General features: G+C 42.2%; 1 protein-coding gene across 1 annotated transcript in view; it reads right to left on the reverse strand.

Annotated features, from left to right (window-relative positions):
• Positions 1-18,112, reverse strand: part of LOC103155878 (thyrotropin-releasing hormone-degrading ectoenzyme) — a 155,014-nt gene extending 136,902 nt beyond the window's left edge. Inside the window, exons 1-2 of the mRNA XM_007577763.2 lie at positions 15,150-18,112; positions 6,672-6,916 (exon numbers count right to left, since the gene is read on the reverse strand). Of these exons, the coding sequence (XP_007577825.1) occupies positions 6,672-6,916; positions 15,150-15,644 (740 nt within the window). The 5' untranslated portion in view covers positions 15,645-18,112. The remainder of the gene's footprint in view (positions 1-6,671; positions 6,917-15,149) is intronic.
• Positions 18,113-26,038: the final 7,926 nt, after the last annotated feature.

A 26,038-nucleotide genomic window follows, 5' to 3' on the forward strand; every position in this document is an offset into this window, starting at 1 on the left:
AGAAATTTCTGGGAAATTAGTCTGACGATCCGGCCAGGAAGACTCCGGGACCATCCTGTTCTTCCTGCCAACGTAGCGCTGCTGCTGCTGCTGGGCAAAAGTTTTAAACTGCTCTTCATCCCTGGAGTTCCTCCAGTCTGGAGGAGAACATGAACTTTGACCTGTCCTAAAATCATCACCATCCACTGTGTGTTCAAAGTAGGAGTTTTGTAAAATTTAAATCGGATTTATCGTCTCTGATCATCTCTGGTTCTCCAGCTTGATGCTTAAAAATGAGAAACCAGGAAACACTGAGGAGTTTAAAGGAGAAACTGATGGGAGTATTTTTATCTGGAACAAAATCTCCAGAGAGTCCGTAAATATTTCACAAACCGTTTTGAGCAGTGAGTAAACGGTTCTGCATTTCCCCTCCATGGACCAAATCGACAGTCTGTCTCATGTACATCAGTTTTATGGACAGAAACACAACAAGGTTCCCCTTCGGGACTTTTGTGTGTAAAAACTAAAAACGTGATTTAGTTCATTTTTAATACCTTAATCTATGTAATTAATCAAAATGAATGCATTAGAATCCCAGCCATTAACTTGTTGCTTTAATTATGAATTATTCTCATTTCTTCTGGCAGGCAGACAACCACAGCCTTTAATCTGTGATGCAGTTTATTCCTGATGTAACTGAGGTTTTTCTCCTTACTGTCACCAAGTGCTGCTTAAAAGCAACTGTTGGCTTTTTAAATGTCTTCAGAGGAGTATTTTCTTTAAATCGCTAAATTCAAACCACCTGGAGCCAGAATACTACAAAGTGAATTAAAGGAAAGGTTCCTCGTCCAGCTGATGGTTCCTGTTCAGCTCAGACAGAAGAACTGAGCAGAACTAAACTGGTTTAACTGGACTAATTCATTCTCCTCCATCAGCCTCACAAGTATTTAAGCTAATCTCACAGAGGGTTAGCGTTAGCTGGATGGCTGCATCAAGCTAATCCTGAAGCTAACACACCCCTCAGCACTGCACAGTCCCAGAACACACAGGAAGTTCTCCAGGAAAATTAGATTTAAAACTGGATTTTCCAACAGTTCCAGTAAAATACAGAAGAATCCGTTTTCTATAACAAATCAATAAATGTTTTCTGTTTTAAGAACTGGAATAACTTTAATGGCCAAGATTATGAACAAATGATGAATTTCACAGGTTTGCAAATGGAAAAGTTTAGAGGAAATAAGATATTTCAGCCAAATTTATTTTCTTCTAGATAAAGAAAATTGAATTTCGTTGATCAAAGTGTGTGATCATGAACCATCCAATCAATGATCAGATTCTTAGAACTAATTAATGCCTCGGGTGCCATTACCGTATTTTCTGCACTATAAGGCGCACCTAAAACCTTCAATTTCCTCAAAAGCCGACGGTGCGCCTTATAATCCGGTGAGCCTTATATATGGACCAATATTGAGCCACAACAGGTCTAGCATCTACGGTAAGCAGCCACCGACTTCATTTTCATCCGTAGAAGAAGAAGCACGCAGTGCATGCTGGGATAGTTGTCAGAACGCTGGTTTGTTAATAAAGTTTGACTGACCTATGTCTATGCATCTACCGACCATCTGATCCAATAGATGGCAGTAGTGCAACATTCATGGATGCAAGCTGCAGTTAAAACCTAAAGAAAAAGAAGAAGTACCGACCGTCTAGAATCAGGTCGTCTGCAGGACATTTAGCACCACGTTCTCCACCAACATGCTGTACGCGAACGGAGAAGGGTGACCATCGTCCGGCCACGCCCAGTCCGGAAGGCTCTCCTCACTGACCGGAGTCGGACTGTTTTGTTCACATTCTTTATGTCAACAAAGTGGCTTTAGACATTCATCGGGGTGCTTCGACTAGGGTTACCATGAGACCAGCCCCTATACATTTAAAGCCAGGGGGGGAGAGACAGGGACTGTGGCGGCAGCGTGTCGGTTGGTCTGTGTTACCCAGAAAGCAGGTGGGCACAATATCGCAACACCAACACCGTGAGTGAAACAACGACTGGGGCAGACTACTATATAAAGTACTCGGGGACCAGTTCTTCATTATTACACATCCACATTTGTAGAGTATGGAACAAATCGCGTCCCGTTTAGGTTCAATATGGGATGGGTGGGAACCCCAACTGTAGCGTCTATTCTATGCGCCTTATAGTGCAGAAAATACGGAACTTTCTCCTTCTGAACAGAAAATGAAGTTACAATCCAGAATCAGCAGAGCTTCAGGTTTAACAGCTGGAAACCAAAGATCAGGTCTGAACCTGAACCTTCAGAGCCACATAAAGACGTTACAAATTCGGCCTTCTATCAGCTCACAAACATTTTCACCATTAGGGACTAACGTCGCAGAAAGATCTAGAGAAACTCATCCATGTTTTTATCTTTAGTTGCATTGATTTCTGCAGCAGCGTCTTCACAGGTCTGACTAAAAAGTCAGAGAATACACTATAAAATATTTCTGTTAGAACCAAACAGAGAAACAGCATTCAGCTTCTATGCTCCACATATCTGGAGCAAACTTCCAGAAAACTGAAAAACAGCTGAAACACTGAGTTCCTGGAAATCAAGTCGCCTTTGACTCATAACCGATAAATCAACATGTTTCCTGTACTTAGCCACAGAAATGTTACGTCTTATTTTACTTCTAACCATGTAAAACATTTTTAACTATCTTGATGCTAAAAATGTGCCACATAAATAAAATTGCCTTTTTTTCCATCTATATTTTTAATAACTGCAGAGCACTGGAGCCACTGGGAACAAAAATTATCTCAAAATGTAAAATGTTTTCCTCAGAATTTCAACTTTTATATCGTAAGTTGGGGAAATGATAGTCTGCATACTTTCTCTTTTTCCCAGTGGCACTAATCGCCTTCTGTAACAAATACACCAATGATCAGTTGCAATTTATTTTTAATAACTATACAGCATCATTTTCATATGCTGTAAATTTGACTTTAGTGTACAAACTTATTTTTAATTTGTGTTTTTACATTCTTACCTTGGTGTGAATATGCATGCAACAGAAAGTTATTCACCAGATAATAAATCAGAAAATCATTTTCCCGTTTCTGGTCAGTTACCAGAAATGTTTCGATTGTTTCAAGATGGCGGCTAGAAAACAGCAGCATGAACCAGGGGAGCCTCAGAGCGCATTCATCATCAGCTTTCCTGTGATAAATTAGGATTCTGGCTTCCCATATTTTCCCAGATTATCTCCAACAAATCCGTCCAACTGCTGCTCTCTCAGCATCGCCGTGTGTTAGAAAAATCTTTATTCTGCTGGTGTAAACACGCACTGCGCAGCTCAGAAAAGGCCGTTTGTCTTTCATACGACATTAAACCAATCAGGTCGTGCACGGAGCGGACAGTGGGCAGGTTTCCCCTCAGAAGCTGCGTTTAACTTTAACTCGCAGCTCGTTGTGTTGTGATCGAGCCGCGCTGGTGCAGCAGCTGCCACATCGATCCCACATCGATCCCAACACATGCTGCCGGGGAACATGGGAAAAGTAAACACACACACACACACAGGAGGGATCTGATTGGTGCAGAGTTTCAGTTCAGTGTGTGCCAGAACGACTAGCAGAAAGGAAATCAGGCCTGATTTAATTTTTCTAACAAACTGCTGGTTAAAAAAAACAAACAAAAAAAAAAAACCATGGCAACCGGGACACGAACTAAGATAAAACCAGTTTTTACATCAGTTTTATATCGCCTCATTATATCCTCCCTCCTCTTTTTTCACATCATCGCCTGCAGGCGACAGAAATATGATAAAGAAAAAACACGTTAGACCGTTCCCGTCATCCTGACCTGCAGATCAGGTCAATCATCAGAGCAGCAGAAATTAAATTCATCTGTTCAGCAGCAAAACATTTTTATACTCCTGGATGTTTTCACACCGACTGAAAAACATCAGCGGTTTAAACCGCAGCCGGTTTCCTTCATTTACTCTGCAGTGTAGAAGAGGAACGGAAGACCAACAGACACAACAGTCACGATGAGAACGCTGCCGATTCCTAACGTAAAAAATGAAGGATAAATAAACACAGAGACTCTTAATTTTAAATCAGTTAGACACAAACTCACCTGGATAAACTTTGTTTTTATCCGAACAAACATTAACAGATAGAAATGAAAAGCAAAACAACATTATTTGGTAGTTTGTAATCCAACAGAAAAAATTTAAATTACATTATTCTAATCTTTGGATCAAAGAATACGGAGATAATTTCCTGCCAAAATGTTGTAAACAAATAAAACTGTACGGAGTTTAAACTGATCTCCAATCACATACGGAACAATCCGAAACTACGAAAAGTTTCTGCCAAAAGTCAATGAAGTATTTACTCCACTATGAAAACAGGGGGCGCCACCGAGACAACTGCCAATAACATCTATAGGAGAATTTCCAAAAATTACAGTAAAATCTGGTTCTAGTTCACGTATGCGAGAGCAGAGCGGCTCATATGAAGGAGGGACACTTTGTTTGGAAAATAAGTTTTATCTGTGTAGAACACTATGGCAGGAAATTAACTCCATACAAACTATCAGACTTTTATCAAACTTAAGGAAAATGCATCAAATATGTTGAGTGATGCATTTACAGAGTAACAAATGTGTTAACCTTTTAGTTTAAAAGGATTTAATAAACAGAATTTATTTTTGTTTATTTGGTTTTTGTATTTTTTGACATTTCAAGTCAGAAGTTAGTTGGCAAAAAAACAAAAATTAAAACTTTACCTTGCACTCTAAAGTCAAGGTAACAAGTCTATTACTGGTTTATAACGACCTGTTCAAGCTTCACTAAACGTCTTTTGTTAAGCTGTGAGGATATTTCAGGTTCTTCCAAAATAAAAGCACTTCCTGTTTGATTATTCTTGTATTTTTCAATATAATTTTTTTTTAGATTATGGAGATTCTTATGAGATGAAACATTTGTTGAAATGTAGTTTGTTTTATTCAATTGTGACAGAATGAGAAAACGTTGCTCATGTTTTATTTGGGATGTAAATATTAATAGCAGCTGATTTAATGAAGGAATAAAGATTTTTACTGCAACGTCTTTCTGCTTGATCTTTTATTTCTTTTTTTTCTTTTTAAGTTCCATTCATTACATGCCAATAAAGTAAACTAATGGGATAAATATTGTGTTTTATAAGTCGGACCGTATTCCCTGGAGGTTTGTAACACATTGACTGAAATGTTCTGACTGTTGTTGATAATGGTTTTAAAATGATAACCTACAGCGCTGCAGCAGCTCAGGCAGGCGACGCAGCACGAAGCCGAAGTGGGAGCAATAATTTCACCTATTAGAGGGAAAACACAACCTGTGGAGACAGCATGTTCCTCTGAAGCTTCCTTAAGCGTTAATAACTGTCTGCTGCTGATGTTTGCTGTTATTTCTATCAGATCGGTTCTGATTGCTGTGATCACCCAGTCGGACCGGGTCAGCCTGCTGCCTGTTTAATGTCCGATCACGTTACTGTAGAGACGGAAGGGTGACGGATCAGAACGACGACGGTTAACGTTGGACGTCCAGCTTCGGTTCTGATCCGGTCCCGTTCTTCCTCTCTGCTGAACAGAACCCCATCAGCTGCTGTCTGACTGGAGCAAACAAGCAGCAGCTTCTTGGCAGGTACAGGACTCCGACTCATTAGCACTAATTAACACATTACTGAGCTAAAAAAACATGGCTGCTCCAGCACCGTAAATCCAACTTACAATGAATGTTTTCATCACTTTCAGCTGGAAACTAAACTTGGACGGCTGGTCATTTGTGTTTTTACAGCTTTCCATAAAGCTAGCAGGAAACCAGTTACATCCATGATAAAAACTGAGAAAGTATTTTTTTAAAAAGAACCTAACTTAACCGAACTTATTTTGAATTTTGCGATCCTTCAAAATGTACCTACAATAAAAATAAGTTGATGGAAACACAGCGAGTGGATGTTTTCAGGCTTCTGGTTGTACGTCAGTGAACTATGCACTGAGAAACTCCAGAGTTAGCAGCTGCTTACAGGAAAGCGGCTGGCAGGTTTGTGTTGCATTGTGGGATGCGGTAGAGTAAACTAACTAAAATAAGGCTCCTCTTCCAGCCTGACTGCCAGGTGAGGTTTAGTTTTTAAAACCTCACCTGAGAGGACTGAGCACCAAACTCAACATCTTTATCTGCAGATTACAGTAAAATAGTCAGTAAATAATCTCAGTCTGCTGCTGAGTCACAGCCCAGCTACGAGCAGCAGATGATTCAGTGATCCGTCTGAGGCGTCAGCTGCAGAATCCTCACAAAACAAACACATTTTAGATCAGAAACACAAAGCAACAGCCAATCAGGAGCCTGGAAACTGGATTCAAGCCAATTAGCTGTTTGGGTACAGAGCGCAAACACACACACACACACGCGCGCATCAGCTCAAAGCCAGTTTCCCATCAGCCCCTTGGGGACCAGATCTGACTTAGAAACAACACAAGGGCTTCTGGGAATTTCATAAAGAGGGAGTGAGAGTGTGTGTGGTCTGACAGCTGCAACACACACATTATGGTGTGTGAGAGTTAATCAATGTCGTGGGTGTGAGGCTGTGACCTTTTCTAGTTGAACCACCTGCTGCTCTGTGTGTGTGTGTGTGTGTGTGTGTGTGTGTGTACCGTTTCTCTCGCTGCAGGGTGTAGGAGCTCCTGAAGAATCCCAGCAGCTCGTCCTCAATGGCGGCGTCGAAGCTGACGTTGAGCCGGTACAGCCTGCCGGGCTTCAGCTCACGGTGCAGAACCACCACGTACATCTGATTGGCCGGGAAGGGGAAGTGGCGGTGGATGCGCATGACTCCGCCCCCCGGCCTGTTGGCAGGCCGGCCGCCGGCGCCGCTCTCGGCTGCCATGGAAACCCGGTCCACCTGAACAGAGGAGGAGGTTTGGAGTTCATCGTCTGTCAAACATCCTTCATGTGTGACTTTTCTAACTCTTCACTGACGCAGGAGAGTTAGCAAACATCTTAAAGAACAAAACTAAACTATGAAAATCATCAATGGTTCATGTTCTGAAACAAAACGCTCAAGGAATAAAATGTTTAATTTCCTCAGATTCAAACATTTCAACCTGTGATATTTCAGATCAACTCACTGACATGAAACCTGCTGAACGCAACCAAACATGGCATTTTACCCCAAAACTAAATAAAATGGTTTAAATTCCCCTTTTAAAACAGAAAACTGCATTTAATTTCATTTTAAAACTTAAGTTTCTGTCTGATTTGTCCCGACTGCAGCACGACAAACTACATGTTGTTGGTTTTCAAGTTGAAAATAATGAGAAAAGCAACAGTTTGCTCCATGCTTAGATACAGATCATGAATGCATTATATTTTAAATATCTATAATAAAATAGAAATGTGCAATGTTTTTGTTCTTCATCTGAATTAAAATAAACAACAGGTCTGTGTTTGGTGATTCCCAGAACAGCTCTGTTGTTTGGATAAACTACGACAAACTGCAACATTACTAACCATTTAATCTCCCAGCTGTTCCTCTGACTGGCGGACATGTTGCTGAATCCATTGACAGATTTCCACAAATAGCAGCAGAAGGGAAAAGTTGTGCCTTTGTGAGCTCAAACTGACCATAAGATGAAGAAACAGAAGCAGTGAGAGCGAGCAGAGAATCACATGTGACAGCAGCGCAGCGCCGCCTCATTACAGGCCCAAAGCCTCACAGGTGCTCTCACCTGTCCCGGCTGATTAGACCGCAGCTCAGGTTCAAGCTGACTGGGGATTGGATGGTAATTAAATGAAATGTCACCAAGCTCGGAGCACGAAGGAGAAAAAAAATAATCAAAGCAAGCAGGTGCAAAGTAACTAACAAGATGGAGGAGAGAAGCGGCTCTCCCACTCAGTCCTGAGCGGTTTAATCAGCGGCTGAGAGTGAACCGGGCTCCGCGGGTCAGCTGGGTGGGCGGAGCAGGACCCAACACTTCACACAAAAAAAATCTAAACTGCTTCTTTTCAAGTGTGAGACGATGCAACAAGAACAAGGAGCTGCTTTCTAAAATTAGTCAGCTTCTGAGTTTAAAGTCTGTCCCTCATTGAAGCGTTTTCTGCCTTCATCAGCTTCTCTTCCTCTTCAGCCACTTACCGAATCTAGCTAACAGTAGAAGGAGCCGCCGTCGGGTTAAAAACCCAAAAAGTATTCATTTTAAACGTATCGGTTTACATAATATTGATTCTCATTTACTTATCGATTGAAATTTTTTGCTAAATCAATGTTAAAAAGTAAAAAAATCTGATGTCCGTCGGCGTCCATTTTGAAACTACGCCGAACGCCATGACGTCGCCACGCAGACGCTACTGCAGCGTACGCATGCGCGGAAAGCACCACAACAAAGAGGAAACTACAAAAATGAAAGAGATAAAGTCAACCGCCCCGTCCTCGTTGAAGGCAAATATTCAGTCAAATTTTGTGTTTTACTTAAGGCTAAGCTTAGCATGAGGTTTACAGTGTGGAAGGTTCGCTAAATGAAGACTGAAAATTTCGGGAATACCGCAAATATGCCGAGTCAAGATGCGCCGTGATTGGTCAGAAGTTTGTTGCCATACTTTACGTAGAAATGAGCTCAGACAGCGATGTTAACATTTCCGGTTTAATCTGTTTTTTATATAACTACTCTACAATCATGTCCACATACATGACTGTAGAGCATTTATCCACAACGGCATATTAGGTCCATTGTACACAGGAAAAAGGAAATTTTCATCATTTCCATCAAAAAACCCAGAAATTGTGTGACCAATTTACAATTTTCTTTTAGAAAAAACATTAACATTTCTGAGTTTCAAAAGGTAAACATTTTATATTAAAAGATGCAAATAAAACAAATATTTTTTTAAAATAAGAAAATAAAAATTTTATTGCCTAAAATGCAATAACAGCATTCCTTTTGTGAATGCTTGAATCTTTGTAGCAAAGGATTCATCTGCAGCTAAAATATATTTACAAAACAATTACACTTTTTTATTCAAAATGTAAAATGTACATATTTTTGTACAGTTTTGGCTTAATTACTGCTCTAAAGGTTATTAACAAAAAGAAGCAGCACACAGTTAATGATAAATCAGTTACTATTTACTACTACTATAACCGATTACTAAATTAGTTTAATTATTTCAATAATTGATTCATTACAACTAAGCCCTACAAGGTACCAAAAGACGCACGCCACACTTTTCAGAGTCATATTTATGAAGTAAAAGGAATGTGCTTCCTGATTCTGCTCCACTTTGAATTCGATCCTTTCCTGCATTTCCTCCTGAAATCTGCAGCTGGTTCACACCGAGCCCGCACCGCAGCTCTGAACGCAAACAGAGAAACAAAGCCGAGCCTGGTTTTACTCGCTGTGTACTCTCTGTCTGACCTTCTTACCGAAATACTCCTGCACTGCTAATATTTACTTAAGACTGGCCCAGTTACGGCGCTCCCTGGAGCCCAAACAGAACATAAAACGACGCAGATGTGGTTCTGAAAGCCGGCAGAAGGAAGGATCAAACCTCAACCACTGATCAGCCAGTAATGAAGCCCACATTAACTAACTGGTGTTACTGGGACGGGCTCTTCCCAACCTCTGGATCCAATTAGAGGCAGAGTGCTGCTTGGTCCCGCAGCACGGTGCGTTCAGGAATGGGTCGATGAGGACAGAGGCGCTGCTGACACGGAGAGGAAACGTTGGGATTAAACGGATTTGTTTCAGGCTTTTCTGCTGAGTCAGCAGCTCCGAGGTGCCTTCAAACGCCTCAAATTGCTTTTTAATTTGGCCGGACTGTCAGAGACGCTCCCCGCTGGAAACATGGTCACGTTTCTGGACACAACTCTTTATTATCCCGGCTGTAAAACCCTGGAGCTGCTGGTAAAGAGCCACTGAGGACAGCTTGGTGTGATTCAGTCAGGATGGGAGACGCTGTGGGGAGCCAGGTGCTTCAAAACTGTCAAAAATACTCAATAAGTTACAAACAGAGACTGTGGTTTAAAACCAGTCATCACTTCTTTAGTTCTTGCTTTTAATCAGGAAGACTTAAACGCTTTTGACAGATTTCTATTTCAATTTCAGTTTGATCCTCGTCCCTGCATGTTGACGTATTGAAACAACTTGAAAGTGAAGGACGCAGGAAAGGTCACTGCAAAAAAAAAATCTGACGTTTTTTTCTCAGAATTCAGTTTTTTTTTTGTTTTTTTGTTTTTTCCATCAAAGTTCAGAATTTAATCACAGAATTCTGAGATTCAAGCCTGGATTTGGAGAAAAAAACTCTGAGAAAAAGTCAAAATTCTTAGAGAAGCCAGAATTCCGAGAAAAATTATTTTACATTTTTGAAATACTGCCTGTTTTATCCACAGTTTTTCTCTTCACGTCATTGTTGTTTTGTTTTTTTTCATTTGTAAGCAGTTATGAGGCAAAACCTTAAACTACTTCTGCGCCAGTTACTGAACAAGTTATTGCTAGGTAACCAAAGTTGGGGGGAACTTGAAGCTGCTTGTTACCCAGCAGGTTGTTGCTAGGCAACCAAAGAATGAGTGAGTTGGTTGATTCCACCAACCTTGCTTAGCTAAGGTTGAGCGACTTAAGCCTTCCCTCTGGCTACATCTCCCAGAATGCTGTGCAGTTCTGGATTGGAATTCAATAAATATTCTATATTTTGAATATTCTATTAGGCATATTAATCATTGATATTGATGAAATGTCTACCAATATTGTTTCTGATTTGTTGTCCAGCCCTATGTCGCCTGTTATGAACGCAGCCTAAGCTAACAGATTTGCTAACGGATCCCTGAAATTTAGCTGGTTGGTTCAGAATAAACTGCTGTAGAAAAGAAAAAAAAGTATCTGACAGAAAATATGAATTGGGTTTCTCTATTTGGATGTCACTTGGTGTACATTCAGCCAGAAGTATTATGGGATGGCTTGGATCAAGGCTGATTCGTGGCCCAAGTTCAACTGAGAATCTGTGAAAACATCAATCAACCGAGAGCAGAAGAAGAAGAAAAGCAGCGCTGGCTGTCAGATTGTCGTGCTCCAGCAGCCTTTGGTTTCAGACTCCTGTCACTGAAAACTCTCCATCCTAAATAGATTTGGTTTGCGATCACAGGAGAGTGTACGCTGACATTCCTGTCGGCCTCCGTTTGAATAATAATAAATCTGACGGCTCCGTCTGACCCGGTAATGAACCGCGGCCCGGCTGTAATGGAAAAACGATAAAAACGCTGCTTTAGGAATCAGCCAAGGTTAGAGCGGTGAAGTCGCTTCCCAGCAGCCTCTCTGCACTTTCACCGTCCTGTCAGATCAGCTGACCAATCAATACGCACGTTAAGACGGGCCGGGTGTTAAAACACCAGCACCGGGGATCCGTGATTTAAAGGGCCGGAGCGTCCCAGCGTCCCAGCCGGAGGACGGCAGGAACGCGACCGGAGGAAGCAGAAATGAGAGCGGAAAGAGGCGCCGCTTGTTCATTATCATTGACATGAGCTGAACCACCGGCTGCCTGCAGGGCTTTCCTTTCATTTTAAAAAGGTCAGCAGAAACTTCTCCGCTTTTTTCCCTGGAATCGCTCGAAAATCCAAAGATTTCAACATTTTTCTCCTCCTCCCCCACCAGCTGCTGCTATATTTACACTTTTTTTTTTTTTTTTTTTTTTTTTTACACTTTTTTTTTTTTTGCTTTCTGGGTTTATACATGGCGGCCATTTACCTTTTCAGACTGCATTAAGTGTGAGGCCACCTTAGGAGGGCTGCCTGGTTCCCAGCAACAGCCATTAATTCACCTGCAGCCGGACACAAACACCAGGCAGGCCGCAGGGCTCCTAATTGGCCCTGGCCCAAATTAGACACATTTATCCATCTCTCACATTAGCCCAGATGAGCGCTGTGAAAAATCACGTTGCCGCGGCGTTTCTCCCAGGCGCTCTCCTGCCATCCCACTTCGGGCTGAAGCAGCAACTTTGGCAGCTAATTAGCCTCGTTAGAGGAATCTGGGAGGCCGAAAGTGGGAATAGGGTTTCTTTGTTTGGGGTTTTCTTCCAGACGCAGACATCTGGCTGAAAACACACTCTTGTTTGGGAAAGCATCTTAAGGAAATGCTTATGAAGGTTTCTGCTGCTGTTTTAGCTCAGCTTCATTTAAAATGCATGAATACACACTCAGAAGTCGCAGCATTTTATGATGCAAATCTGTAACTAAAGTAAGGTTTAAGTTTGGCTTTAACTGACAAATACCAGCGTTTTGTTCACGTTTGGTTGATTCAGGTCACCGATGATGACGATCCATCTTTGCACATCCTTCCTGGTGGTCCAAATGGGTCAGGACAATGTCCTCGTATTGCCACAAAAATTCAGCTTCATTAGGTAGACCTTGCTAGAAGTAGCAGCTATCAAAAGACGGGGACAATGTGATCATTAAAGAGAATCTATTGTGCTTTCTTTTAAAACAAGCTAGAATAGCTGAAATCCTTACCCGTTTTGCTCAAAATGGTTCTCAGATAATGAGGTTTTAATCTCCTCACTTCTGCTTTTTCTGCTCTCCTTTCAGAATGAAATATTTTAGGGTTCTGTCACTTTTATGCAAATAAGCTCTTGCTGGCCACGCCCCCTACCTAAATGTTTACTCACACTTTATACACATGAAAATGGATGCAGAAAGCAATTTCTGGGTAGCACTTTGAGCTGCTTTTAGTATGAAGGGTGCTTTATAATTTTGATTGACTGATCGATTGATTGATTGATTATCAAACTATCCAGTTTTTTTTTAAATAAATACTCTTCTATGTGTGGACAAAGTCTAATAATGATGTGGGCGGAGCTATGCTTGGGTTGCTAGGTAACAGCGCAGTGTTACAGCACAGTGTTACCTAGCAACACTGCGCTGGTGCAACAAGCCTCCAGATTCATGATGTTTTCTACATGACAAACCTGAACAGTTTATTCTGACAGTTTATTCAACTATCCAACTTTTAGGCAAGATAGTTTAGATGTGGATTTGGTCAGGACATAATTAAACAGAGATAAATGAGGTGGCAAGGGACTAAATGATGATATAATTGAATTGATATGCTAACTGTTGAATGAAGTAAAATATGATAAATGAAGAACAAGTTCATGTTTGAGACGTGAACTTCAACATGATTTGGTAATGAACCATAAACACGAATTCCTTGTTTTTTTAACCTGAATGAACTAAACTTAATGTTGGTCCCATTGTAACCTAAACAAGAATCAGTTCTGACTGGAAAGGTTTTTACAGAATGAGGTCACTGGTCTGGTTCAGAAATGTCACCAACATGATTTCCACTGAATATTTCACAGAAGACCTGATCACTTAGATGGAACGACCCATTCAGGGGATTATAGATATATAAAGAGTTAAAATGTGTTTTTTTTTGACTGAAAATCTTGAATAATATCTCAATACAGTCAATAAAATACGGCTAAAATATCAAAAATGGTGTCAGTCAAAACCAAAACTTTCTCAGGATGGATGAAAAATTCAAAATTAGCTCCAAATACAGTGGTTTAAAATACATAAACGAGGTTTGTTGTGATTGACTTTAACTTTCCCTTTTCATTCAGAATAATTTACAGTTTTGTTTGAATTTCTGAGGCAAATTTTTAACCCGCCATGTAATGGAAGTGTGTCTCCAGCCTCTGGACACTGTTTGCTTTGGAAAATAAATACAGTTCTGAATCAATTCATGCCGTCATAAATGCTGCAACCTGCTGCTGTAAACAGGAGCGTAGGAGACGGATGAACAGATCCAATGAATATTTATTCTGCTGGGGAGTTCAGCATCAAAAAAGGGAAGACATAAAAACTATTTCCAAGTATAAGAATTATAAAGTTTTCATAAACAAATGTACTATTAGAATTTCAAGATTTATTGCCAAAGATTGCCTGCGGGATGTGAAGTTTATTACAAGACAATTCAACTGTTAGGATTCAAGACAAGTTACCAAAGTCGTAACAGCTCCAAATTTTACTCAGTAAAGTCAGGATTTATTGAACCATTATGGTTCTCGGTCTACTTAAGTTTACCGTCTCTGTGCAAAGTCACATCTGGACATTTGAGGCGTTGAGCCTTGTGACGTCATGCTCTTCAGGAAGCAACCCACTCCGCCATGACGGACGTTAAAACAAACTAGATGCACATTAACAGCTAAAGCTAGTCAAAAACAGACAGTACGTGGCCTAATGTTTCACTGTAAAATGATCTAAAGTTTCTGCGCGGTCTGCTGCACAAACCAGGTAGGTCAGTTTCTAAGCTATTTCCAAATTTTCTAAAAACTGCTGTCTCTGACCGAAATGCATATTGGAAAAAATCTGTCACTTTGTTCAATGTAAACTAAACGTTTTATGGAAAACATTTAAATAAGGAGGCTTCAATCGTAAGAACTGGTATTCGTATTTTTGGAGCGAACATCATAAGATTAACATTTATACTTCTTTTGTAAGATTAGTAACATGAAATCAAATGTTGCATTATGGAGATGGTTAATCGTTGGTAACATGGAGAAAATGTCACACCATCATGTAGCCTACCATGTATGAAAAAAACGGGTTAGCATCTAGACTTTTAGATGTTTAACTTTGCGCCAGGGAAACAGCATTTATGAATCAGTGGTATAAATCATGTGGCGTGAATTAAGACAAAATCGCCAATTTTATCAAATCAACAAACATGTCAGAAGGGAGAAGTTATGGCTAAGTTTCCAAGCTAGAAATTCTAAACTTTTGTAAAAACAAATTAGCTTAACTGCAACAAGTTGAAGCCAAGGCTATAAAGGGAAAAATAATCAGTCGCTGCCTTCAATACTCTGTCGTCATGGCGCCTCAACGTCACTTGGTGATAGTTGCAAATGGTCAATAAAACCACATTTTTAAGCTTTAAAAGACTGAATGTAATGTTCTAGCACAGAATCCATCAGGTTAAAAGTGCTCTGGAACAATTGGTCGCCTTAAATCTACCTGGATTGGGTTTGAGGAAGCTCAAGATGTTTTCAGGAGTTTACTCTGCACCAGACGTCCTCCCATAAGCTGAGTTGTTGCCGACACAAAGTTTGCTAACCTCCCTTGAGATTAGAGGAAATTCAGGCCAACGTACCTCGAGGCGGTCGGCGTGCAGCACGATGAACCTGGTGGCGTTGACACACTCCAGCTCGATGCTGACCTCTCCAGAGAAGGTGAAGTTGTCCATGTAGACAGCGAGCCGCAGGTCGTAGTGCCGTGGCCTCACTGACCCCGGAAGCCGGGAGTTTTTCCACGGCTGGACCACCTCTTCATCCCCTCTGTCTCCCATCCTCTCCCCTCTGCTCCCGTTGAGTCTTCCCGACCCTCCGGACCCTCTGGAACCCGTCTCCCCTCTGCCTCCACCGCGATCCCGTCCACCGCAGTCATCGAAGCGGACGCTGAGCGCCACGGCCACCGCTGTCACGATTATGAGGGTGATGATGGACAGGGCGAAGCCCAGAACCAGACGCTTGTGCACTGTGATGTGGCGCTCTGTGGTTCGGGGCCGGACCACCACCGACTCCGCCCACTGGTCGGAGAGGCCGCGGCCGTTCCGCATGGCGCCGGGGCTGCTGTCGTTGAGTCCCATTGAGCATTAAACGTTCCTATGGAAACCAGTCAGAAAATCATTCATCTACGCTCCGATCAGACTGGTGATGGGTGATTGAGCTGCTTGCTTGTTGGTACGACCTCTGACCTAACTGTCGGACAGTGATGAACGTCCTTCAGTACTGACCCCTTCTTACATTTCAGAAAACAAACCTGACAAGCCAGGATGGATGAGATGGTCGTGTGCGTTTTGGTTTTGCGGCGAGAAGAAAATCAATGCCTCATGGCTCGATTTCTCCTGTACAGGACACTGAGAGGGAGAAAGACGATGAGGAGGAGGAAGAGGAGGAGGTATGCTGTTGAGAATGTGGATATCCAGCGAGAACACCATCCATAGAGTCTCACAGGAAACCAGCTGCCGAAGCTAAATTAGAAACCTCCACCGGAAAAATACTCAGTTTTCCTGAGTTTCTTTTTTGCAGAAGTTGCATCAAAACAACAGAAAGGATAAAAGAGTTCAGCTGAGTTTTACACGTCCAACATGAGAGACCATCAACCAAAGCTTCATCAAACGCAGGAGACCCAAAGCTTCGGCTTATTGTCCGCAGGTGGCTGTAAAGTTAATTTGCTCAGAGTTAAAGCTCCTCCAGACCTGCAGTAAAGCATAAATAAAGCCCATTCGGACCCTCTTGGGTTTAAAACGATGACACAGCTGGAGATTAAAACGCCTTCCTGAACATTAAGGTCAGCGTGGAGCTGTTGAGTCAGGACTTTTAAATTAGATCAAAATCTCATTTACCAACAATTTGCGTCATAAATTCATTCTAATAGAGACAAAAGCTACATTTCTTCAGGCTTTCAGTTAATTTTTTTAGTTGGAAAAATTTTAAAACTACCCAGATGAGTACTTTAAGCATTGTCTGCCCTTATTAGAAATAATCAGAGCATTTAGTGCTAATATGTGGCGCTTAATAACCCTCACTGCAGGCTTTGGCTCACAGTTTCTTCTCTGGAGAGGTTTAAGTGGATAATTTACAGCCAGCATGTGGGTTTATTTCACAGAGGAGGAGACCGTTCACTCCTCCCGCCTCGTGTGGCAGATGGATTGAAATGGGATTAGAATCGATTGATAATCAGGATTAAAACTAACTGAAATGGGCTTAGAACTGATTGATAAGCGGGATTAAAACCCACTGATGAATGGGATTAAAACTGACTGATAACCAGGATTGAAAGGGTTGGACAGCAGGGGTTGATTTTGATTAAAATGGGATTAGAACTGAAGTTAAGAGACTCGAAATGTATCGATTAACTGGGATTGACATTTATTGAAATTGGATTAGGGTTTATTGATAACAGATTAGATTTTAATAGGAATTTATTGAGAAAAACTGATTCAAACTGTTTGGTTTGTTGGATTTAAATCCAGAAATAGGATTTATATTCAGGATTATTAGACAATTTGAGCTAAGAATAACAGGTAAAAATTCTGAAAATTTATTCTACAACTATTTTGAGAATGATTAGATCGTTACTGAGCAATAGAATAGACTGATCTGCTCAATAAAAATTTGCTAATTTTAAAGAAACAATAAAATCCTCGGTGAACTTCTCCCGTTTTCCCGCCGTTGGGTTCGTTCGGTAATTTTCGGTCCCTCCGGGGCGGCAGACCTGTCCAGTCCCGGGAACATTCCCTCCCTGACACCTGCTGTGCTGCCTGCGGTTCGCCCCCTCCTCAGTCCCCGGGGGGCGGCGGAGGCCAGACGCCGGTCACCGAGGAGCCGTCCCGGGATCCGCTGGACCCGGCACAGCTCGGTGAAAGTCGTTCGGGAAAGCCGCCGGACCGGACTCACGTCTGAAAATCCGTTATTGATCCGTTAAGATCACCGTAAATCCTCCAGGGAACAGTCACCAACCCGCCGAACCGTTAAAACACCGGAACATAATTAAGAACAAAGTATTTATTTATCCGTCACAGCACCGGACATCAGGTTCTGGGTGATGAACAAAAAAAAGCAGGTCCGTTATTGACCCGGAATCCAGAACGAATCCATCCAGAACCACGGCGGGTGGGTTTCCCGGTGAATCCAGAGACACCGCGTCCGTGTCAGCGGGGTGGGGGAAGGATACGGTCCGAGCCCCCTCCGGTGCTCCGGTAATAAACCGGATCCTCCTCAACTTTTTAAGCCCACAGAGAGCGGCTGCTCCGCCCTCGCTGCCTCCCTCTCTCTCCGCTCCGCTCCCGGTGCTGATGATGATGATGATGGTGATGGCGGTGCTGACAGTAATGACGGTGATGATGAAGCGGCTCCTGATCAGCACCCCTCCATCCCGCCAGGAGGAGGAGGAGGAGGAGGAAGAGTTGTCATTGCTCCTGTTCAGCCGTTAGTGAGTGAGTGAGTGAGTGTGCGCGAGCTGCTGCTCCATCCGAGAGGCACGCGCTGACCGAGAGAGAGGAAGAGGAGGGAAGAGAGGGGAGTGATGCAGAGCTGCACCCACCAAACCCCGCTTAGGTGTTCCTCTGATGAAGGCAACTGAAGTCTTCACACTCACGCGCGCAAACAAAGGTACAAATACACGTCACAGGATGGCGGAAGGGGATGTACTTTACCTGGGGACATGACGTCCACACAATTAAAGTTTTGTTTTCTTTTTATGTGGCGTTCTGTTGAGCAGTCACCCATTTACGGAAACAAACGTGGTTCAAGATGCTGTTTTTCCTCCCCCGGTCCTATAAGAGGCGCTAAACCCGGAGAACAGGACATAAAGTCTCCACACCAGTTCAGCGGTAAACAGAGAACAAGAACAGTGAACAACACCGCTGTTGCGCTGCACCTAGAAACACGGACGGTACAACACAAAACCTCTGAAGACACTGATCGTAAATTCCTTCTTCATAAAAAGTAAACAAAAATGGTGGGGAGGTTGTAGGATCTCTTTAGTCTTTTGCAAAAGATAACGAGTCATTTATGCCGCTAGCGCTAGGCTAGTGCATTTGGTTTGGTTGTATTTACCCAGAATACCCTGCACTGTAGTCTTTTGAAGTGGTCTCCGGTCCACTTAGTGTTCACATATGCATTAAACCGCACTAGAGTTCACTTCCACCAAATCAAGACCGCAATGATGAAAATTTAATCAGGGTTAACCTGTCTCTGATTCTGTGACCTGTATATGTTTTCAGAGACAATCATCATCCGGGTCAGAAGGTGGCGCCAAAGATAACAGGTTGGATGATGAGCAGAAGAACAACAACAAAGTTCATCTTAAGGAAATAAAGATAGATCTGGTGTTTTCAAGAGACAACAAGCCAATAAAAATTGCATCTCTACTGTAAGGAATGACAATTTTCCACTTGCTCTTCTTCTTTGATCGGACAATATACAAACCAGCACTTATCGCCCCCAAGAGGCTGAAATAAAAACTACATCTCAAAGTAGAGGTAAAAATTATAGAGCTGACCTAACTAATGGAGACAAGCAGGTATGACATAACGTAATGTCCCTAATGAAAATAAACAGACCCATAGCATAATGCTACCACCACTATGTTTCACAATGGGGAAGAGTTAGATCACTTCTACACATTTCACATCAATTTATCTCATAATGTGGACCACAAAGTGTTTTTACATAACTGGTGTTATTCACTAAACTTTTCAAACATTACAGCATCTGGGTGTACCTCAGGGGTCGGGAATCAAACCCACAACTTTCTCCTCCTCTCCATCTGCACCAGGGATTATTCTGAAATGAAATGACACAGTGGACACCAAATCTACTGAAAGAAGTTGGATTTTATTTACTTGTATAGACAGAGAATATAACAAATATTTAGAAAACCAATGACTAACTTCCACTTCACAGTTTGTGTTGCTGTCACATGAAAGGCTCAAAACACAGTGAAGTGTGTTTGTACTGTAATAATATGACTATGAACCTCATCTGAATTTAATTGGAGCCAACATTATCATCACTTCCTGTTATTTTTAACCATAATCTGCAACCTTAAGCTCTTTTTATTAAGCCAATTAGCTGTGAAACGCTACCTGGCCCTGCGCTGGAGCTCAGGCGTTCCTCTCGTTACCACGGCGACCTCATCAGCATCCAAACATCCAACTGTTTGACTGTTTACACAGGCCGCTGAGCGCCTCATTGAGCCTCACATGACCCGGTAATTTTACAGTGATTGGTGCGTTTCTGCACATTTTTCAGAGCTTAAAGCAGGAAATGCCTCGTGTACACTAATACGGGTCTAGAGCCTGTAGCTCTGCTTCCCTCTTTAAGCCAGTTATTTACTGCATTTCGCATTTATACTTTCCTGATTTCAGTTAAATTTACACCGTTGGTGTAAATCCTCATAGCCGGTCGGGTGTAGTTTGGTGGTAATCAATTCATTCAAAAGCTACATGAATTACCTTTCAACAAAGCTGGTTTTATTGAATAAAGTCTTTTAAAGACACAAAAGGCAGCACTAATAAATATCTGTCCATGTTGTAATTTGTGCCTAAAGTAACACAAGTCAGCGGAAGCAATAAGTCCAAAATGCTTGAACTCAGGCGAAGACAAATGAGTGGTGGCAACAAATACAGTATTTTCTCCTGCACTGTCCCCAAGATTAAATAGACACCAACAAAGATCAATGGCTGTCTGGCAGAGTCTTGTACACAACCCCAGAATCGGATTGCTGTTTGTGCACAACCTTTGCTAAAGACCAAAAGACTGTTGCCAACAACAATGTCTGATTTGAATGGAAAAAGTACTTTACTTATCCTAGAGGGACATTTGACTTCAATGGATCCACACCGGCACTTTTGGAAAAGGTTAGCGTCAAACTGCGCACACATCCTTCAAACACCTGCACTCCAAACTGAGAGCTCTGCTGAGTAACTTTCTGCTCTGAACAAAGATTCAAAGGCCAAACGATGTTATACACCGTCGCTTGAATCACGACCCGACAGCTTTACGGAGGAGATCAGACCTACCCCTTGTTAAGAAGAGAAGGTATCAAATTTTTTTATCCCACAGTGTGGAGCATGATGACATGTTTGCATTCAGTATGTGGGTGTTAGCAGACAGAACAAGCTTGGCAGGAGACAGAGGCCTGCACCTCGGAGGAGTCAGAGAAAGCATTAATTCAGTATTCTGTTGTTTGAAGATGGTTGCGCTTCAGCACAAAGGATTTGAATCCAACAAACAATTCTCTCAGCATGGGATCTGAACACAAAAATACAACTGCATGTGAAAAACAAAAGCTGGAACTAATATGGTCAAAAATGCCTGAAAAACCCAGCAACACCAGCCTGTTTCGACTTTGAACAGCTAGAAAAATCCATGCCAGGAACTGACACTTTTCTCCTAGTTTTCTACCAGTTTAAATTTAATGAGGCATGTATTTGCAACATGATATCAGAATAAATTTAGTATCTGCTGTGCTTTATTTGTGCTGGAACAACTTTTGTACAACCTGTAGTTATTTATATAAAGGGAATAATTATGAATGATTAAATTCAGTTAATATGAAATCAAAGTAATTATAATTTTTTGTGTTCACCAACAGAAGACAGAGGAAGCCACAGAGTCCTTCCATCACCATTTTTACCATGAAATTAATTAAACTATGTGGTGGTTATAATTAGCTAGCTAACATGTACATGTGTAGGTAACAATAACATAGCGATGCTAACCTTAATGTGCTGAGCATTAGCATGATGCTAATTCTTAAAAATGAAGCATGCTGTCATGATTACAAATAAATAATTTCTGTCTTTTTGCTGTACATTACCAAAAATACATTTCTTGACCTCAAGCTCACCTGCTAACATTTCCAAACACTAGTTTTTTAAAAACCTGCGCCCCCTCCTTGCCTGTGGGGGCGCTGCAGCCTGAACCACTGACAGAAATGGTTTTTGTGCCTCTTCAGAGAAGTCACTGAGCATAACCTCCATTTTAGCGAAATGAAAATGGAGTGACGTCAGATTTTATCAGTTGCAGGATTTCTCTTTGGCCTTTGGTAAAAGACCAATAGCCATTTCTCCCACTAGCGCTAGGCTAGCGCGTTTGTTTTGATTGCATTTACCCAGAACGCCCTGCTACTTCCTTTTTTTTGAGTGGTCTCCGGTCCAATTGGTGTATTTGAACCACACCAGAGTTCACCTCAACCGAACTCAGACTGAGGTTTGCAGACAGATCAGAGTTAGTATCTCATGCCTCCCCAAACAAACCAGACTAAACGGGGCTGGTGTGAGCGCACCGTTGAGACCACATTTAAAAAATGGCATTCTGGAGTGTTTAATAAAACAAATTTAATTAAAAACCATTAACCCACTGATAACTAATGGCCTGTTGCTTCCACATGCTGCTTGTGCTCATCTTTATCAAGATCTCCCAGGATTTCATCATCCTTTGACCATTTCACAAACATCAGGTGTTCTAAATGCTTTGGCTCTGCCAAGTTCTTGAAGTAACCCTATTCAACGAGGTTACCGACAACACCTGCTGCTAACACTGCCAGCAGACACCAACTGCTGAAGAATCCATCTAGAAATGCAGGCAGCTACTTTATCCATTTATACCAAAAAGGACATGAACAAAGCAAACTGAGGACAATCTAAAGCCTCAGTGTCTCAACGCTGATCAAGCGAATGTCAACTTCACAGACTGTAACGTGTGTAAAACAGGGGTGTCCAACGCATTTACAAAAGTCTTCAAACAAATTCTGTTTTAAGATGAAGCCCACATCCATCTCATTTATAAATATACCTAAGAATCAATCCTGCCAACTCGTAGGGCGTTACTTGACAGACCAGGCAAATGTGAATGGGATTTATCCATCATTACCGACACACCACAGCATAACTGGAAAATCAAAGCCAGGCTCTAGGCTGGTGTTGTTCATTAATGTTGCATTTCTCATGTAGCCAAGAGTGGCAGATGAAGAGAAAAGCTGATGTGCTGGCTTGTGGGCATCCCAGTGCCATTACCTCATTTACTTCCAAACCGGCTACTTGTCTGAACATGTAACAGTCTCCAAACTTACAACTCACTTGTTAAGCAGTGAATGGAGAAAGATTCGGCTGGAGGCGAGCTGCAGAGACTGAGGCAAGGAGCGATTTGCATATTCATAGATCCACATCCAATACAAGACAAAAGGTGTAGATTTACATCTGAGGCACTTCACAGAATGAGAGGATTATTCTCTTGCAAATATATGTCTTAATATCTAATGTTGATGAAGAGACACTTTTCATGGGGGTTTATTCAATGTCAGGACGGTAGCTTTTATGGTCAGTGCATACACCCTGACGAACACACAGACTCTGACATTGCACGGCCAATTAGAGTCCTATTTCATCCAACTGGATCAAGGTGGAAGACAGCCGCAAAGAGAAAGACTGAGCGAACGAGAAAAGGATAGAGAGAGCTCTAAGTGGGCGGCACACTCTTCTGCCTCAGGGAAGATTGGTGTCAAGAGCAGAGAACACACACAGTGGGTAGAAAATGTAATGAATGTGTATCACTTGTTAGGAAAGATAGTGAGAATGTGTGTGTGTGTGTGTGTGTGTGTGTGCGCGGTCTCTGCACTTGACACCAATCTAACGGTAGCAGTTGAGAAATTTAAAAAAAGAAAGGAGCGATCTTGTTGGAAGCAGAGCCAAGCAGGATCTAAACATCAATATTTTTAAAATTCCTTGAAAGAACAAATGCATCCATGATTCATCGTCTCTGAACATGAAAGCGGTAGCCATGCAGATGCAGCCTGACGGAGCATCCTGTGGTCAGTTCGCTCTGCACAGATCCTTGCCGTTTCTGGGTGAGATTAATAACTGATGATGTTTGATGTCTGATGATGGAGGGAAATAAAGCAGAGTTCACTTTAATGTCGGTTTCACAGACTCTTAACTCCTGTCATGTCTGGACTTGTCATTTAAGAAATCTCCTGGGGTTCGTTGGCGAAGAAACCAGTGATCAACATCAGCACCATCTCGTCCCATCAAGTCCCAGCAGCTGGTCAAACACCCCAACACAAGCCAACACTAAATAACTCGGCTTCTAAGGGTCCTCAACCGGAAGATGGTGACTTGTTTCGATATGGATTGGACCAAAAGATGGATTAGGTACTGCAGGCGTTCTCCTGTCTGAAAGAGCCAAACCAGAAAGCATGACTCTCGATTTACCAAACCCTGAATAGCTGAGTAGCTGAGAAACCGACTGGATTGAATCATCACACACGATGCCAGTTGATCTGATGGACAAATTAAATCCAATCCTCGGAGGCTCGACGTTAATCCATTGTAGACTATTGTCAAAAATTTGCCTCATACCACGTCCAACCGTCATTCAGTCAGGTTGTGTGGTTATTTCACTAACATACCAAGAATCACACTGCACTTTACTGCCCCCTAGTGGCCGGAGTTGTACCAGATTAAGCCTTATTTAGCCATTCTGCAGACTAAATACCTGTTTTAATCTGTCTGCTACATTTAAATTCAGTTAACCAGTTAATGTAAACAGTCTCCCAGTTTCCTTCCAGCGTTTTGTAAATGACAGATTCTTGATCAGTTAGTTTTTGATCACCTGGGATTAAAAACTGATCCTAGTCCTGATTTTGGGTTTCTGGGTGTTTAAAGTCCCACAACTTTACAGGAGCCAATATTTTAATGCTGGTTGAGGTGATGAATCTGGAGTTTTCCGGTTATTTCAGGACATTCGTTTAATAAACAGACTATAGAATATCTGGATTAAAGTTACCATTTGTATCATATTAATCTAGCTGTGTGTATTCTGGAGGGAAACGGGCCGTCTGGGCGTTTATCTTTGCTCCACATTGTCTCAGATTTTCCTTTTTTTAAGCATTTGCTGCCTTTCCTCTCCTCTGACGTCCACCATCAGTCCGGCTTCACTTCAGAGACCAAAGCAGACACAGGAATTGCAGCAGCAGAGTGTGTGTTTGACAGCTCCCTGTACAAATATGATCCAGATTGGTTTTCTTTGATAGCTACCTGTCTGCTCTGTCATTCCTCCCCGTTTCGTCTGCACAGCTGCGTGGGTGTGGAAGCGTACGAGGCCCTACTGTAAATTCACCGCAGTGTTTGTCACAGTGCGTTACTCACTCACATGCAGCCTCTGACAGCCATTATATTTTTTAATTTGTCATTTTGTGTGCGTGTCTCACCGTGCTGGAGTTGTCAGGCTGGTTTCAAACAAACCGTTCGTGTGAGCGCGAGCTCCTCTGTGTGACGCTGATTAAAAGTGAGAGCTTTTTGATTGCCTCGACCCTCCATGGGATTATTAGCATATAACACACAAGTGTGCACGAGCACGCACGGCGGAGTAATTGAGGATTTCTCTTCCACATTACATGTAACAGGATCCAACCCAGGAGCTCGGTGCTGAGCTAACAAACTAACACTTCACCTTGGTATTTAAATGAATGCAGATGAGGCAGAATGGAGGATGAATGAGCTGGTTTGTGCTTGGAGGCTGCTCTCTGCAATCCCCCAGTAAAACCTGCACCTAACTGGGATTTTAAACAGCCTCAGTTGGTTTCATTTGATCGTTTTCAAGCAGAAAGAAAGATCAGATATCGCAGAAAAAACAGCCAGTTCTCGCCGTTTTTTCCAAAGGGACTGGGAGCCGATCCATCCTCGTCTCTGGGCGGATCGGTTGGCTCGCCGCTCGCCGCTTTTCTGATCTGATGGCAGAACGTTTAGACAGACGCACAAAGGCAGAGATGTTATCTAACACTGAGTGTGATAGTTTTGTTTGGAGCTTTTCACCATCCCTCTCTAAATCACACCAAGGAGAGGACAGAGAGACAAAGGAAGTTAAATATATCGAAGGAAGAACTCAGAGCACTTTGTAAATTACCAGGAAGGTCGAGCTGACATATTAAACTCTAACTAAAAGGTATAATAGTAATTTTCACGTCTTCCAAAGCTGCTTCCTCTTTCTCAAGGTTTCTGGCAACAGTCAGTGGTTTCCAAAGTTGTCTATTTCTCAGCAGCTGAATCTACTGAATGGTCCAGTACTGAGTCTCAATCTGCAGAATTTGAAGACAACTCCTCAAAATGGTTAAACTCCAGGGTGTTTTTACAACTGAGAGTCCAGGAGATTCGGTTTGACTGGAGAATCTACCGGATTCTCTCTGCTGAGTCAAACCAACCAAACCCTAACCTGTTCCCCTCCTGGCCTGTGGGGGCGCTGCACCAAGAACCGCTACAGGAAATGACACAAAAACCTCTGAAGACACTGAGCTCAACCACCAATCTTCCAATGGAGGAAGTTTGGGTAAACTTAAACCAATAAAGAAGGAGTGATGCTAGAGAAAGGAGTCAGAGCCTCTTACTGCAGCATGAAAAAGATTAAATTTGTGTCTCAACTAAAACAAGATTTATCCACAACACAGCAACACGATGGAGACAACCAAACCCAACCA

The sequence above is a fragment of the Poecilia formosa genome, unplaced genomic scaffold, assembly GCF_000485575.1.
Source record: "Poecilia formosa unplaced genomic scaffold, Poecilia_formosa-5.1.2 Scaffold453, whole genome shotgun sequence".
Classification (NCBI taxonomy): domain Eukaryota; kingdom Metazoa; phylum Chordata; class Actinopteri; order Cyprinodontiformes; family Poeciliidae; genus Poecilia; species Poecilia formosa.